Source organism: Rhea americana, unplaced genomic scaffold (genome assembly GCF_003343005.1).
Source record: "Rhea americana isolate MKP2758 unplaced genomic scaffold, rheAme1 scaffold_446, whole genome shotgun sequence".
Lineage (NCBI taxonomy): Eukaryota > Metazoa > Chordata > Aves > Rheiformes > Rheidae > Rhea > Rhea americana.
Window position 1 is genome coordinate 167,352 of NW_028186586.1, and position 17,428 is coordinate 184,779.

General features: G+C 49.4%; 2 protein-coding genes across 2 annotated transcripts in view; one reads left to right on the forward strand and one right to left on the reverse strand.

Annotated features, from left to right (window-relative positions):
- Nucleotides 1–3: 3 nt before the first annotated feature.
- FGF22 (fibroblast growth factor 22) lies at nucleotides 4–3,783 on the forward strand (the record flags this gene model as incomplete). Its single annotated transcript, XM_085315988.1, has 3 exons — nucleotides 4–229; nucleotides 3,012–3,115; nucleotides 3,368–3,783. Coding segments are annotated over 3 exons (525 nt in total), but the record flags the coding sequence as incomplete, so codon positions are not given.
- A 3,612-nt stretch (nucleotides 3,784–7,395) lies between these two features.
- The window catches only part of RNF126 (ring finger protein 126), a 10,367-nt gene continuing 334 nt past the window's right edge, over nucleotides 7,396–17,428 (reverse strand). The window contains exons 2-9 of the mRNA XM_085315998.1: nucleotides 13,416–13,474; nucleotides 11,813–11,876; nucleotides 11,032–11,273; nucleotides 10,285–10,353; nucleotides 10,130–10,199; nucleotides 9,811–9,904; nucleotides 8,911–9,026; nucleotides 7,396–8,691 (exon numbers count right to left, since the gene is read on the reverse strand). Of these exons, the coding sequence (XP_085172124.1) occupies nucleotides 8,542–8,691; nucleotides 8,911–9,026; nucleotides 9,811–9,904; nucleotides 10,130–10,199; nucleotides 10,285–10,353; nucleotides 11,032–11,273; nucleotides 11,813–11,876; nucleotides 13,416–13,474 (864 nt within the window). The 3' untranslated portion in view covers nucleotides 7,396–8,541. The remainder of the gene's footprint in view (nucleotides 8,692–8,910; nucleotides 9,027–9,810; nucleotides 9,905–10,129; nucleotides 10,200–10,284; nucleotides 10,354–11,031; nucleotides 11,274–11,812; nucleotides 11,877–13,415; nucleotides 13,475–17,428) is intronic.

The window sequence follows — 17,428 nt, forward strand, 5'->3', positions numbered from 1 at the left end:
CCCGCTGCCCTGGCCGCCTGCCTCGCTGGGGCACTCGCCGTGCTGGCGGGGCCGGCACCGGCACCGAGGGCGGGCAGCGTCGTCTGGGGCGGCCGGCGGCCCCCGCGGAGCTACGGCCACCTGGAAGGCGACGTGCGCTGGCGGCGGCTCTTCTCCGCCACCCGCTTCTTCCTGCGCATCGACGGCGGCGGCAGCGTGGAGGGGACGCGCTGGAGGGAGCGACCAGGCAGTGAGTGGGGCCGGGGCCGGGGCCGGGGCTGGGGCTCCCTGAGCCGCCCCACGTCCGGGCTGAGCCCCGCACACGGCAGCAGCGGGCGGACAGTGGCTGTGCCCTGACGGCGCAGCTGCAGGGCACCCCTGAGGCTCTGGGGGAGCTGTCCTGGCTCTGCCAGCTCTGCCTAGAGTCTGGGGGAGCTGGGCGAGGCCTTCATCCCTCCAGGCGTGTCTCCCACCAGTGCCGCTTCCCCCTGCCTACAAGGTGATCTTGATCCACAGGGCTGGGAGGGGAGCCTACTGCTCTCCATAAGCGCACCAGGAGGATCATCCCGGAGGAGGGAGAAGGGCTGCTGTAAGCTTCAGGGCAAGGCTAACAAACAAGGTTTAAGCACCAAGCATCAGTTGAGGCAGGCGCGAGAGACACTGTGCAGTGACAGAGCATCTTTCTGACTGCCAAGCAGATGATGTATGATCAGGATTAAACGAGTCAGTTGCCTCTGACAGCACAGCCCGTAGGTCTCCTGCATCCATGAGAGCTGCCTGGAGCCTCCTAGGCTGGGCGTGCTGCACCGATCAGCATGGCAGGGTCTAGCCCTGGAGCAGGGGAGCAGCACGGCTGGGATGGAAACAGTAGGAGTGCAGGCACCCCAGCTGCGCACGGCATCGTGCCAACCCCACGGTGTGGATGTGCTCATTGCTGCCTCTCCCCCGGGCTGTTCCTGCTGAGGGGCCAGAGTGGGACTTGTGGACGGCATGTCCCAGCAGTGAAGATGGAGAGGGCAAATGCCATGGGAACCCATCCTTGCTCAGGGTGCTGATGCGCTCAGGAGCCTCGGGAACAAGCAGCCAGGATTAGACCTTTCCCTGGGGCTGGGGCTGATGCTGCATCTGCTCCAATCTGCAGCCCTCAGAAGAGATCATGCAGTGGTGGCAAGGGCACTGGGGACACCGGGACCAATGTCCCCATGTCGCTGGTGTGCAGCTCCCAGGAGCCAGGTGCTGGGCTGGCCAAGGCACTGCGGGGGGTCAGGGATGGGGGATGGGGAGCAGTGATGCCCCAGCACCCCGAGGAAACGGATCTCAGCAGTAGAGAGGAGATGCCAGGAGGGCGATGGGGCTGGGGCAGAAGAATGTGGGGGACAGCCCTGGTGCTGCGCAGCATCATCATCAGCGCAGGGCTGCTCTGGTGTCAGAGCTGCAGGCAACCTGCTCTGGGCCGGGGTCCGCCTGCTCCAGCCTCTCACTGGCCCCATTGCAGCCTCTGCATGGGCTCTTTCCTGGACACCTACCAGCAAAGCAACTGCTCTGCTGTGCTGGGGCTGGAGATGCCACCCAAGGCAGAGCTGGGCAGGGTGCTGGGAGCAGCAAGGTGGGTATTTTTAGAAAAGCAAGAGTCCTTTGCTATTAATAGCAGCTGCTGCAGACAGCGATAAACTGAGATGGATTTGCAGGCATTTGTTCAGCTCTTCCCCACCACTGCTGCTTGCTAATGGCTTTGCTGGGCTGGTGCACGCCAGGCTGGGCTGCACGGGCACCCCATGTCTACCCCATCTGCGCTTGGGGGACACGGAGGAGGCAGGTACATTTGGGCTGGTGCTGAGAAAGAGGAGGAGAAAGCAATTGGTAAGAGAGTCTCTGGCAGCTAGCGGGCAGTGGCAGGGAGCCGCTAGGGTGCAGCTGGGACACAAGCAGAGACACACTCGCATGCCCAGCAGGCAGGCAGGAGCTGGGAGCAGGGCTGTGTGTCCAGCAGACACTCCCAGTTCACCGACAAGCAGCGGGGTCCGGCTGGAGCAAGGAGGTGCTGGAATCCAGCAAGTCTCCTGACAGCACTCTGGGTGTTTCCACTGTAAAATCTGCCTGGTCTGACCACATGCCTTTCTGATTAGCATCTCTGATGGGAGCTCTGCAGGCCAGACACATGCATCGTCGGCCAAGCGGGCAGCCAGATGTGGCCGGGTTTTATAGGGCGGCTGCAGTCCTCTTCAGCCCATGGCTCCAGCTTTGTCCTAACATTGCACAGGGTTATCCCACAGTCCCTGACTCCTGCCCGTGTCCTCTGTGCTCACGCTGAGCGCGTGACCCACATGGACACAGGCAGTGCCTGCCCTGCCATGTTGTGCCTGCAGGCCCCTGTCCAGGTGTGCACAATCACCTCTGTGCATCCATCTCGGTCATCCAGATGTGCAGCCATTTCCATGCATCCACCCCATGATCCAGATGTGCCACGCAGCCCGTGCACTGCACTGCTCCTTCCCCAGATGCCCACTAGCACTACCATTCCTTGCCTGAAGCAGCTCCCTTCCTTCCCTGGTGGGGCAGCATCTGGTCCGACCCTCCTGCCCTTCCCAGGGGAGGCAGCTCAGGGAACAGCCAGAGCAGTCCCAGGCTGCCTCTGCAGCAGACCCCTGGCCCCTGTGTTCCTGCAGGCCCCAGGGATACTGCAGCCCCCGAGCAGGGGGGAGCTGGCAGCCGGGTAGCCCCCCCGGGCACTGCAACCACACGTTGGCTGAACATGCAGACACAACTGCCAATTAGGAGAGAATAAACCAGAGGTCGGTGCAGGGCAAAGGCTGACAATTTGTTCCAGCACGTGGAGATTTTCCTTGGCGTCGCTCCAATGCACCCTGCTCTGGGGAAGCAGCAAGGCCCGAGGGAGAAGAGAGGAATAAAGATCAAAGCCTCCCAGGTTCAGCGGGTCCCTCCTCGTTCCTTGCTGTCCCCGGCTGCGCTGCGTTAGGGCAAGGGCGCTTCGCGGAGGTCCCGACTCAGGCGGCGCTTCCCTGTGCCTGCAGGCATCATGGAGATCCGGTCGGTGCGCATCGGCATTGTGGCCATCCAAGCGGTGCACACTGGCTTCTACCTGGCCATGAACAAGCAGGGGAGGCTCTACGGGTCGGTAGGTCCAACGCCGCCTCCCCAGGGACTGGATCAGGGTTGGCAGCGCCGGGCAAAGCTGCAGCAGGGGGACGGCGCGGGGTTTGCCCAGGACCCCAAATAAACTGGGGCTAGAGGCCCGGAGCACTCCCGTTTTCCCACACTCTGGCCATTCCCCATCCTCATCCCAAGGAGCCCCTCTGTCCTCCGGGAGCCAGAGGAGCCCAGGCACTCTGCACCACGGCCCTGCTCACCCCCTTCCCTCTCCTGCCAGAGGGAGTTCAGCCCTGACTGCGCATTCAAGGAGCGCATCGAGGAGAACGGCTACAACACCTACGCCTCGCTGCGCTGGCGCCACCGGGGCCGCCCCATGTTCCTCGCGCTCAACGGCAAGGGCAGGCCCCAGCGAGGGCGCGAGACACGACGCCAGCACCTCTCCACTCACTTCCTCCCAATGCTCGTCGCCTGAGCCCGGCTCCCGGATGGTCAGCCCTCGGGTTTGTCTTTATAGAAAAAAAAAAAGGAAAAAGGGTTATTTTATATACATACATACCTATTTTTTTGCTATTTATTGTTATATTTTTTAAATGCATGGCAGAGACCAAGAAGACACACTAGACACAACCTATGGCCATGCAGGGACATAGCCTCGTGGGGACACGGCTTCTCCCCACGTCCCGCTGAGATGGAGCCGGTACCAAGCAGCCCAGGCAACGCCCTCGCCCGCTGCCCTGGCTGCCGCTGTCTCGCCTTGCCTGCAGCAGCCCGACCACACGGCTGTCGCACTGCCAACAGCATCGCTGCAAGGGCTGGGGCGAAGCCCGGCCATGGGAAGGGATGGAGACCGCAGGGCCAGGACATGCTGGAAGGCTGCGTTTGTCTTGTGCCCAAGCACCTGTGGAAATTAAAGCCACGTTCGCGGTACAGAAGGGAGAGCAAGTCTTAGAGCTCTGTTTGCTTGGGCTGGCCCAGGTGGCCACCAGCCCTTTCTCAATGACTGCAGTGTTGAGCAACTCACCTGGGGTTGCTGTTGCAGCCTGGCCCCTGCCACGTCCACTCAGACCTACCCCGGGAAATGCCAGGGTGGCTTCTCCAGGGGCACAAAGGAGGGAGCAGGGCGAAGGCAGGGGACGTGGCTGGGTGGAAGCACACACGTGACTGTGCTGTGCAGCAGCATTGGTGCAGCTGCCCCTGGGGTGGAGGCTTCCCGAGCGGGCTTCCCACCAGACATGAGCACAGCGGAGCCTGGGGCCAGCAGCCACGCAGGACACAACTCCTGTTCAGGTGGGCAATGCCTGATCCAAGCCTTTTGGCTCAGGAGATGAAATGCAGCAGGGGAAACTGACCCTGACCCACTGCGGGCTGAAGCCACTGCCTCAACACTTGGTCCAACCCCCACCTTGGTCCAAATTGGCTCCACAGAGCCGTAGAGGGAGCTGGGCACTCTGAAGGCAACAGGTAAATGACTATGGACATTTACTGCGGCCAAAAATAGCACCAGAACCTTGGCTTCTCAGCCACGACATGTTCCTGCAACGCCCTCCTCACTCCTCTGCAAAGGCATCACAGCTCAGTCACTTTGTCACGTCAGACATGAGCGATGGCCCAAGCAGAAACCACCAAACTTGTTCCATTTCTTACTGAACCAGCTCCAAATGAGTCCGTGTCAAGGGGGAAGAGCCACTGCATTAACTCTGTCGTGACTGCTGCAGGCATCTGCCCGGGGCCTGGGGCCTCAGGCTAGAGGGATGGCTGGAGCCACCAAACCAGCACGTGTTTTGCTTCGTCCATTCGAAACTTGTCAGGCATCTCGAGCATTTCACATACATGAACAGATCACACCTGATGCTTCAGGGGAGCTGGGAACACCTGATTGCGCTAAAACCCAGCAGGGGAGGTCCACATTTCAGTGACTAAATGGCAAAGCCTTCCCCTGCCCCAGCCCAGCAGATGGGCACATAGAGGCCAAGCAGGGATCTTCCTGCTGTTACCAGCCTCCCAAGCCCAGAACCTAATGGCAGAAGTTTCTGGCTCAGCCTCCAGCACAGGATGAGCTATTAACCCTGATAAACCAGTCCTGAGATAAACCCTCATCTTGGAGGCATCCACCCGCTGAGATCAAAGGCACCATCGAACTGCCCTTGTTGAGCTGGCAAGAGCAACCTGAGAAAAACATTCCAGGACAATTGCTCAGGATTGGCCACTGCACTCAGCCCAGGCAGGTCAGGCTGCAGTGGGTCCTGATGGGTTTTGGCAAATTGTTCCTTGCAATCAAAATTGGGACATCTCCAAACAATCTTCTCTTCTGGTTCAAGAAACACCAAACAAGTCAGCTTTTCCATCCTATGGGGACATGTCCCTCATTGGAAAGCTTTTCTGGGGAAAGGTCAGGAGTCTGAGCCTGAAGAAGAGCCTGAAGCCCTGTGGGGTGTCAGGACCTTGACATACGCAGCAAGGCAGGCCAGCACCTGCCCCAGCTACCCTGAGCCCAGCTCACAGGGCCCCTCTGAACATTCAAAAGGCAGGGGAGACATAGGGAACCTTCAGAGCAGTGCAACTTAAAACACTCTTTCCACCCCATGGTGGTCAGCACAAACTTGGGGTGGAGCAGGTCACAGGTTTCAGCAGTACAAGGCCACTGAGGAGCAGTGTGGGGTAGTTTTGCGATGCCACTGGCTCCGCACAGCCCGGCAGCTTTGCAGGGAGCCACTGCAAAGCAGTGCTCAGCTGCCAGATTGCTTAAGTTCTCCACTAGTCTCTTGCCTGGCCTTGTGACGCTGATATGGCTGCCAACATCCGGCTAGGCTCCGCAGGGCAATCAGTTCTTCCTTCATGTCACAGCCCAAGTTTCTTCCTGCTGCACTCAGTTATTTCTAGGCCATGTCTGAGTCCTGCGGTTAAGTCACCAAAGGGACAGACAGAAGGCCACAAGAGCCAAGGACAGGGCCTTGGGACAAGGGCTCCATTGCGAAGTCACCTGCAGCAGTACCTTGCCAAGGGGAACGGCAGGGCACAGCAGAGCAGGTGCTGAGTGGGAAGCTGAGTGGCCAGAGTACTACTGGCTGGAAGAACAGAAGTTTGGAGCTGGAGAGGGAAACATCTTCCTCAAGCTGATGGAGCCCACATCCACCCTTGGCAAAACCGACTCGAGGTCCTTCAGTGCTCATCACAGAGTGAGATAAATCGGAGCACAGTGGGATGGTAGAAACAGGATCTAATCTTGCAACCTGGCCTGTGCCCTTATCAGCAGGGCCAGACCTCAGACCTGAAGAGCAGTCCCCAACACGTTCAGACTCAAAGGAGAAACAAACACCGCACCGTGCAGCTGCCAAGCCCTGGAGAGCACCAATGGACAGTTACCGAGCCCAAGGCAAGTTACCGAGCCAAGGAGTTGCTGAAGTGGAAGGAATGCAATAAGGACTAAGAGACAGGAGAAAAGCATGGAAGAGTGGCAAGAAGGAGGGCAGGCTATCTGTTCTAATAAGGATGGCATCTTTCTACTGAGGAGTGTAAAACCTGCTCCAATACAGAGGATCAACTCTGCAATACAGACCTCTCAAGCACAAGCTCAGAGCGAAGATCAAAGCCCTGCAAAACACCTGATTAGGGTGCAAGAGTAAGCCAAAAGACACTCCTCACCTTTGCCTTATACCAAGCAAGGTCCCGACACACACCCTGCAGTGTGAAATGCCTTCACACAAACACTAGATTAGCATGTCAAGATGACCTGTGATTGAAAGAGACATCAGTTGACATCTGCCCAATGTAATACAGCCCAACATTTCCTGAAACAAGCAGAAAATGGCTTTTCCACCCTTAAACTTTTTTTGGCTCCTAGGTAGGTACTTTATCTGCAGCCACATACAAGCATGTGAAAGACACTGCCTTCTTGCTCCTCCTGCTGGTACCACGCAGGACTGCTGAGCACAGTCACCTTCCTTTCTTGATGCTGGAAGAAGCAGCCAGTAGAGCAGAAACCTCACTCACTTCTCCTTGTGCACATTCCTCTGAAGACATCACATGCAGCAGCATGCAGCTCTGAGCCTTGTTCAAGATCCAGGGCTGCTTTTAGAGAGCTGGCAGCGCTGCATGCAGAGTTTCAATGTGATCAAAACAATAAATGAAGCCCCTTGATGAGAGATCCCAGTCAACACACGCTTTTATCCCTGCCTTGCATCTCCCAGCCCAAGCGAGTGCAGATACACACAGAGCAGGTAGGAGAGTGCCCTGCTCTGGTCACGTTCTTTTCATTCTCCAACCCCCGGTTCTGCTAAGGAAACTGAGTCACAAGCACACCTGGGATGTTTGTCTGTCTCTCTCTTCTTTTTTAATCACCTGTATTTTAAGTAGCTTTGAAATACATTTTTTCTCCAAAGTGTCATTTTTCCTGTATGTTACTTGATCACAATGATATTTGGCTGGTCCTTTCTCTGGTGCATGCCCAGTCCTGATGTCAACACATTGGAAAAGTCCATTCAGGCTGTGAGAAGGGCAGGACTGCAACAGGGAGGTGTAAAAAATACAAAAGACCAGGCAAGGATGCTTTCAGTTGCAATCCTGCAGCCAACCACTCAACGATCCGCAAGCTGGCAATGCACGTATGGGTTGCTGGTCATGTAGGAGTCTGGTGCCTAGAGGTCACAGCATGCCTGCACACAGAACGCCGGGAGGGCTCTGACAAGCCCAGCCTGCCTTTGGATGAAACAGGATGGCTCAGCACAGCAGTCTCCAGAGAGCTTACCCTGTAGTTTTCCACAAATCATGCATAACTTCTCGTTGAGCTGAAACGTCCATTTATTTAACAGCAGTAATAATTTAAAATTATAAAAACCCTTTCAGTGTTGAATATCAGAAGGGTAAAGTTATAAAGAAAAATAAATGGGAATTGAGATGGGGAAGGGAAGGGTGACGGGGTCTATTTCAAGAGTTCATTTTTTTCAGCGACGACTATTTGCCCTCCCCAGCTGGAGATCCTCGGAGGGAGGCAGTATTATTATGCTTTCATTTTAAAGATTTCAATCTCCAAAGCAGAAGAGATAGTAGCCAAGGGGAGGAGGAAGAGCAAAAGAAAGAAAGGAATCTCAAAATCAAAACCATACGAACAACCTTTCCATTCAGAATTGCAACCGCTAGCTCAGCACCTTGGGTTTCCCATCTGTGGAGCGCAGCAGCCTTTCACTGCAATGTTTAAAAGTCCACGCGGCAAATGGATGTATTAATAGACAGAGCTCTCCCCCCTCCCCCCATCACAGAACTTGAGGCTTCTCATCTCTGAAGAACCCAGAGTCTCTGAGTCTTCAGAACTCAAAAGGGAATGCTGGGGGTTCTGTTTCCCCCCTGCCACCCTCCCCTTGCTCTGCTCTGGAAGCCCCTTTCGTTGCTTACATTGGCTAGGGAGGGAGGAAGGACAGTGGACTGGGCCCCAGGGACAGAGGGTCAGATTAAGATTCATGAGTTGTTCGATGAGTTTTCGTTACTTGGTGAGCTGGAGGAAGAGGAGGAGGAGGAGGAAGAGAAATTCATCCCTGTGAGTCCTGGGGGGTTTGTGGCAGTGTTTTGTCCGCTTAAGCTTTTCCGGCACACAGGACACGTGTCATGCTTTGCAGAGCAAACAAAAACAAAACAAAGGGAAACAGGATTAGAAACAAGATATAGGAGCAGCACTCAATAAAAGGCTAAAATGACTCTCCTTCCTCTGATGAAAGGTTGCTCACATTTAGGCCTCATCATGGAGGTACAAAAATGTTTAGAGAATAGCACCACCAGAACATGCTCAATTGCCACAAAATCCAAGTGACCTGCTCAGACGGAACTAACCTGTTCCAGCCAAGGGACTATGCAGCTGTTATGGAATAGATGATTGCAAGGTAACTGTCGGACATTTTCACCGACTGTATAGTCTTCTTTACATACAGGACACTCTAACCCAGAATCTGCATCACAAAAAGAAAGCAAAACACAGATGAATAATAAAGGAAAGAATGACACTCAGTGGAGTCCAACTCAGGATCTTGTCACCCCTTCCCTCCCCCAACTAGCTCTTGTGGCTGTTGATCCTCTCACTGCTTCATCCCTGCAGATGGGAAAGCTTGTTGCTTTGCAGTTCCCACACCATCACTCCATCCCTCACAGCCCTGCATTTGTTTGGTTCTTCCCTTCTTCAGACTACTACTGTAAGAAACATTTAAGAAAGAGATGCAAGTACACATATACACATCAGTAACAACGTATCTGGTGTTTTATTTGTCTATCATACTAACAAATAAGAGCAACTTGTTAGTCCTCAGGCTCACACAGCAGGACTGCAAAGTACTGACAACCGAAGAGCCTTGCCTTGGACAGACTGTGTGCTGGCAGTTTACTAACAAATCCTCTTCCCCTGCCTACAGCAAGTCTACAAGACAGTTGTCAGAACACTGTGCTTCTGACAGAGCTGCAATCCGGTCAATCAGCCTGCCAGCCTGCATGTGTTTCTTTCATCTTTATCCACATTGAACTTTTCAGAAGAGACAGTTTGCCTCCCCAGGGCAAATCCATCTGGTCTACGTTTCTCTTTTCTTTGTGAGAATAACACAGCAAATATTTAAGTTTCCTCCTCGCTTTGAAAAGTTTCAGGCCTTCAAGGTACTAGTAGACAAAACTAAAATCCAAAGAGGCTATTACACAGAAGCATCACAGAATTCTTTGTGAATGATTCCCTGGAGGAGACGTACATACCTACGTGTTCCTGTGTGATCTGTATGGTGGGGAGGGCTTGGATCTTTTCTTTGTCTGCTGGTGGTGGTCCAGTGTTTTCAAACTGATTTAGTAACTGAAAAAACAGTAAGCCACAGAAGGCAGAAAGAAGATGGCAGTTCAGCAGTGAATCTGTCCAGTTACTGAACCAACATACTAAACCCCAGCATTCCCTGCACTGTGGACCTTGTCTCCCATTTCTACACCTTCAGTAGTTTGTTCCCCTGTATCACACTGAGTGCTGGCAGTTTTGCAGCACTGCACAAGAGCACAGGAGACTCCATTATAATGCCAGTTTTACCTGTGTAATAATTGCATCCAAGCCGTTTGCACCCCAGGCATAGTCCATTGGATTTGAATGCAAGACTCCCCTTTAAGAATAAGGACAATAATTAAATGCCACTGGGAGTACCAGCAAGAACACTGTCAGAAAGAGCAGTTCATATTCCAACTCACCAAGGACCTAGTCCTAGGTTCGGTATTGTTGTAGGTGCAATTATTCCATTGACCAGCTGCTGGATAATTCTGAAAGACAACAAAACCAGGATCAAGTAAGAATTAGTGTTTGCTAGCTGCCAGCCCAAAACCCTGACATGGAAGGAGTGGCTAAACAGTCTTGCACTGTCAGGGGGAAAATGGCAAAACAGTTTCCTGTAGCAAAAGCATTTGCATCTTACAAACTGACTATTCATTGCTAATGACAGGTTTGAATATTTTTCCAGAAGGAGATGATTTCTGATAAAGGTGGCAAAGTACCTCTCCAGGATACAATTAAAGAAACATACATCTTATTCTCCTGCGTTCTCTACTATTTCCTTTCACAATTAATACAACATTTTGGTAATATCTGATCATGATCAGGGAATGCTTTCTTATTGCAGGTTTATGAGTAAAATCTCCCAGTCATACAGTAGCCTTGATCACTGTGCTCAGGTAAAATAGCCCCTAAAACTGAAGACAAGAGCTTGAGCACAGCTCTAGTCCTTGCTGAAGTCTGACCATCCAGAAGCAAGAGCTGACATGGGACAAACCTGGGCAGCTATGAAAGACAGTCAGACTGGACAGCTCTGCTTGGGAGCAGCCCTTAAGAGACTAGTCCTCAAATACTCAAGGAACAGAGATAGATTGATTCCAGGCTAACTCGCATCAGTGAAAAACAACTAAGCTTCTGATCCCCACAAGGACCTTGGAAGTTGTTCTCACCCTTCTAGCGTGGGAACTCCCTCGTGCCTGCCAGCGGCACGCCGTGTGGCGAGACGAGCTCGGGGCTGCCTTGCACCATATCTATGTCGAGATTGATGCTCTCGCTCCCTCCGGTTCTCAGAGTCCCTGTTGTCTTCTGATTGCACATTGGACCCGAAAGGAAACTCAAAGCTGTCATCAAAAATCCCAAAGGCAAATTGGCCATAGCCCTGTGGCAAGGTGAATAAGTGCTGATCCACATTCTAGAAAGGAGAGAATTCAAGGTGCAGATTGTAATGAGAAGAGAACCAGCTCTTAGCTTTTACTACTGGCATTTCACTGGCCTTCCAACACAGGTTAGTCTCTTCAGATCCCCAGCAGTTCACAAACCTTGGTTAAACACAGGTGATCAGTGCACACACAGAAGTAGCTTAGTGATGAACAGACAACAGACTGAAACTACATAAGAAAGTGGGAAACAGTCACTATCACTTAGTTTCTCAGTAGCTGATGCAGGTGGCTACTGCCTTTTAAGCTGAGGCTACTGCACAGCAACACATCTAGACAGCTCATTAAATCCCAGCTTAGCCCTCTCACAACAAAAAAAAAAATACAAGGGATGGTCCTATTAAAAATCATACAGTAGAAATACTACATGCAGAGATTTCAGGAGTGATATGTGGATGATATTAATACATCCTTCCCTCAAGTGTCAAAATCCAGGGAACATTTAAACAATCTGCTAATAGAAAGTACTTCAATGGCAACAAAGAAAATATCAGAGGAGATAGAGAGGACTTACCTCAAAAGGATGCCTGCTCTGATCACTGGTTGATGTGGAAGAGCTGGTCTCACTATCAGCGTTCCTGAGAAGCACAAAGAACGTTAGTAAGGCTCAGAAGGGTGCTATGGAAAGACTTTCCTAGCAGAGTGGATCAAGGAACATGATCTTCACATGAAAAGCAGGCACCATAGCAGCTAAGTCATAGCTTACACTTTTTACAAGAAGTGACTGATTTGTTTTTGCACAGAACCAGGGTTAGAGGACCTTAGAAGTCTGCCAGCCTGACTTTCTCCCCTTTGGCAGGATCAGCTCCAGTCAGTCTAGATGTTAGCCTGTCCTCAGCTGTTGATTTTTTAATTGTCCACATCAATCTTCATTTCACCCCCCTTGCAACCCTCATTCTCCTACAACTTCATCCATCTCTTCCAACCCTTTTAGATTCTGATTTCATGAAGCTACAGAGAATTGAGTCAACTACAGTGTCAAGCAAGGATTCCCTGCACAATCCACCTCAAACAAATCAGCTAATCCTCTGGAACACCAGAAAGAGAAGACTTAAGGTACAAACTCTGACCACTACGGCACAAACATGCAAATCTGATCTTGGATCAAAGAAATTTCTTTCTTGCAAAGTCACGTAACCAGAGAAGGAACTGGGAGAGATTATTAGGAAAACCCTTAATACTGTTAGGCTTCTGCTTCAGGAGAACTGTAGGAACATTTACTCCTCAGTATCCAGAGCTATACTTTGACACTAAAGACAACAAAAAACTAAGGTTCAGAGAATAAGAGATTCTCCCATGGTTACAGCAAATGACCAGTATAGTTAGGATTAGCTAGGATTGATTTCCAGCCTCTAGTAACAAGATGAAACATCACCTTTTCAGTACAGAAACCTAAGTCTGCAAAGACTACTGCTCTCCCAGCTTTATGAATGGTTGGTAAGCAGCAACATGCATCTGACGGACATCCCATGCAGCTCAATAAGCCACTGCACCGAGAGCATGTCAGCCTGACCACATGCTGCTCAGCCCTGCAGCCATTCAGAGCCAAGGTCCAGCAACCACGCCTAAAGTATTTTAAGACATTTCTCCTGCTACTGTCCACTCTGACACTGTACCAGAGAGAAGTCCCATTGCTGAGTAGGCAGTAAAGCACGTGAACATAGATCTCAGCTGCTTTAGTACAGAGTCCAAAGGCTTGGTCAAAATGTAGCCCCACTAGTACTAAAAATTAAGATATCAAATTCTAAACTGACACATACATATACTCTCCATTCTACAGATTCTTCTTTTCAGACAGTTATCTCTGCACAATTACCCCAAACAGCTAGAGCTACCACATTCCATGTGGAAAGCTTCTCTGCCACCTTTTTAAATCAACCCTTTCCTCCCTGCATTTACCAGAAAAGTATGACACTGAGCATTCCCATAGCTACCTGTAGGTCCAAACTGTGCAAATTAAGAATGATAGAACCATAGTGAAGAAAGATAAGCCAAATACTGGCCAGAAAAAGTAAGAATGGTGTATTTAGCATGCATCAGTCTTTTAGCTAGAAGAAAGAAAACAATCAAACCAGAATAGTTTGCTTTGGTAATACCATTTGGGAGCAGCACATTACCTTGGCTCTTCAGGAAGTTCTTCAATAAAACCAGATTCACACCTTGGGCAAATATAGTCCTATCGGAGAGAAAAGACTGAATGAGGAAAAAAAAAAATCTCAGTGTGATGAGATGGAAAAGGAGCCCTGCAGTCCATCCTCCCAATGCTCCTAATAGAGAGAGCACAGTTCTGAGCACTTAAGATGATCTCCAAGGAGCCACGCACACAGAACAACAGTTTCAGAGGAACTTCACATTGTCCCAGTCTATTTCACACATTGACTGACTGCTGTTCCCTGAATTGAGTGGGCTTAGGTATAAATTCAGCAATAGTCTCCCTAGCCCACACCCTCCCAGAGCATGTTTCATTAAGACAGGTAGGCCATTTACTTCTTAAGAAAAGAATTTTGTTCAGACAAAGATACTTCACAGAATGATTAGGTAGAGAGAGAAATTCCTTTTACCATCCGGCTTTCTCCACACTGTAGTACAATAACAGTTTTAAATCCTGCATAACACTATTTTAAGAGTAACAGTTTGTCCGTCCAGTGCAGACAGGACATCGTTACTGTAAAAATCGTACTTAAAGATACTTCTATCATCTGCATTACTCAGCAAAGATGGCAAGCAGAGCTTTCACAGCAGAGTGAAAAAGACCCTAAAATATTGATATTTGCCTTGAACAGGCTGGTGAGGCAAATTATCAAGCCAGAACCTGTTTGGAAGATGGCTTTAGAAAGATTTGGATAACACTAATTAATCCCCAGTATAAACAGAGCATTAGGTAACTTCTAATGTAGTTCTAGGTGAAATGAAAGCAAAACCACCAGCTTTCCCAGAAAGGTAACACTCAAATACTAGCTTTTAAACAGCTGAGTGTTTGTATGTCTCCCTGGTTATCCCCTAAAAGAAGGCCAGACTCTCTTAATGAAATAACAATAAACAGGGAATTACAGTATGGGCTAATTACAGTGTCAGTGTCACTTAGGAAGAATTAAATGGAAAGCTATTAGTAATAAAGTCTAGGATTCACACCACACAGACTTCAAGGAGACACAAGAGGGTCATTCTGCAACACAAAATACCAGAATTTTACACTCCTATGCTCAAAGCTCATTACAGAAAGCTACTGCCATATTTCTAGCTTTTAATACTGAAGACTGTATATTTTATAGTAAATAACCTGTGTATTCAGATGCAAGAGTCCTCAAGAGTTTGAGACTATTACTTTTCTCACAATTCTCAATGTTAGCGAATAATTTATACTTCATGATCACACTATCATAGTGAGAAGAAGCTCAGAATGCTTAGGATCATGAAAGGAAATTACTTTGCTTTTCAGCGGAATGCGGTCATTGCACTTGACAAGAAATAATGCCATACAGCACAGCGGACTTGGAACAGGAAGCAATGTATCCTGTACCGAAGCTAAGGTGGAACAGTTAATACAGGCAAGATATAACTGCTGCAAACTCTGGGCAAGACACAGGACCCAAATCTGATCAAGCTAAACTATGTATGCTAGAGATTTAACAAATTCTAAGAAAAATAAGGCAACCCCACAACACAAACACACACAAAACAACCCGCCACACACACCTCACTGGTTCCCTTTACTATTTTTATGTTCAAGATTGTAATATGCCCTAAAACAAACATAATAGAGTCCCAGCAAGAAGACAGGATGCAAGTCACGTGAGCTTATTTTGATAAGACATATGGATCACTTTTCAAGTTAACACAGAATAAAAAAGATGGGACCCAAACAAAACACAGCAGCATTGGTGACTCACTTGATACTGTCCCTGTCTGCCCAGAAAGATAAGGAATTAGCATGTTATACATCCTAGAAAAAAGCTTAGGGAAGTTGCCACTCCCTCTTCCATGCAGAACTCTTTAGATTTGTGGTTGTGAAATAACTAAGTCTACAAAATTTACACAATGTTTGATTTCAAGAACATTTCTACACCACACAAATTCCTCTCAGGACTGGTTATTGGAGCACAAGAACAGTTGTGTAGATTACAGAAAGTTAAATCAATTTCCTCTGCCTTTGAAATAAGTCCTTACTATTTTACCAAACATTTTAGCAATACACCATTGGAACAAATTATGCTATCCACACTCAAGGGAAATAAGTGATTTACTTCTCTCAATTCTTCTATGTAAGGGAGACTTCTTTTGCTTACGGACAACACTGAACATAGTAATCAGCAAATTCTTTTGCAGTTGGAACAGCACAAATGTCAGTTTGTTGTTTCTCAGATAGCCTGAATCATTCCTTTTGCAGCATATGCCATAACATCTCCAAAACCCAGTCTGCAATCAGTAAGAGAAACCAAACTATCTTGGATTCTAAACAAGTTCACTGACTACCAATTAAACCTGAACCTATAACAAGAAGTTGTCTGTTCCCTAACACAGTTCAGTACATTTATTACCAGATGTGCTCTGCTGGCACATACAGGTAGGGTGATTAAACAAGGGTGAAATAAAATAAGATGTTTAAACAAAGATAAATGACTAATGTTTCTAGGATTCAGCCTTCAGTACCTAAGCCACTTTCTGAAGCCAGTCTATTTATTTAGCAGGAGCATATCAACAGTTAATTAAATATAATATGTTAGATGTTGGTAGATGCTAAATACAATTTGTTTCCATCAAAGCCTACCCTCACCCTAACCAGTAAAATTGATGAAGGGGGTAAAAGGAAAAAATCATGTCCCAAAACCAAATTCACAGTGACGGCTAATCAATCATTCTAGTAGAGAGACATTTTTAACTCACAATCAAGCTATTGCTTGACTTGTAAAATGAAATAAATGTTAAAATGGAAAAAAATGCTTTATTCTAACAAGATTTTGTCAAATGTCTCAGGACACATCAGGACTCAGAAACAAAGGCAGGGCTTGTTAACCTCATAATCAGATTTAACATCTTACAACATTTGGTAGACTAGCAACAGAAAATCTAGTCACAATCAACACAATCATTTTTTTTCCAACAGCCAGTGTTCCTTTTTTATACCTACAAGGAAAATACGAGTTTTACAAGTAGAGAGCAAAGTTTTTACTCAGTGCTTAAAACCTATCTATTCAAGCACTGCTACTAGCCTATGAGGTGCTTCCGCATTAGTTAGTGGAAATACTGTGTGCATATCATTTGTGTATTTGCCCATTCATTCGTATGTCTTAGAAATTATCACTCATGAAGCTTTTCTCATGTTTCTTTAAACCACAGTGAAAGATTAAAAAAAAAAAAAAAAAAAAACCTCTCATCATTCCACAGAGATTCAGTTCATTACACACAAAGAAGTGGGATAATGGTGTTTTCTTAGTTTGGAGAACTGTCACACAGATGACCCTTTCGGTCAGCTGGAGACAGACTGGATGAAAAAAGCCCACAGACGTGGATGGGAAAGGGCTGCTAGAAGCTAGTACCTCAGGAGAAGCATCCTACCAAATTTACTTTAACACATCTTTTGGTTAATGAATCTATTATAACAGATGCCTTTACAGCACACGTTCAGTAAAACACTGTAGCCCCCCAACATCCAAGAGCCCCCAGCAGACAGGCCTGGTGGCATCTCCCAGCAGTACACACCATCCCACTGCCTTGCTCCCAGCAAAGCTCTTCCCGCTCCCTTCACCCAGGCCTCCTCCTGCCACCTAGGAACCTCCCCGCCGCCTTCCTCCGCACCAGGAAGAGGACACCCACCGCCGCGCCTCCCCGCAGTCCTCCAGCACACCCGTTTCTGCCTTTCCCAGCTATTCTCCTTCGGCCCAAGGGGCCCCATGGCCCCCCGCTACCCCCAGGCAGCCCCCCACAGCCCCTTCCCAACCCGGTCCTGCTCCCTGCCTCTCCTTGCCTCACACTGCCTCACTCCAGGGCTTCCCCCTTCCCTTGCTCGGGGCCAGGCGCCGGCCCTCACCCCGGAGCCCCGACTCCTGAGCTCGCTGCACACTCGAGCCCCCCAACCCCCCTGAACACGCATCCCCACGCCCCCCCGTCTGCTGAGCCCGCTCACACTCAG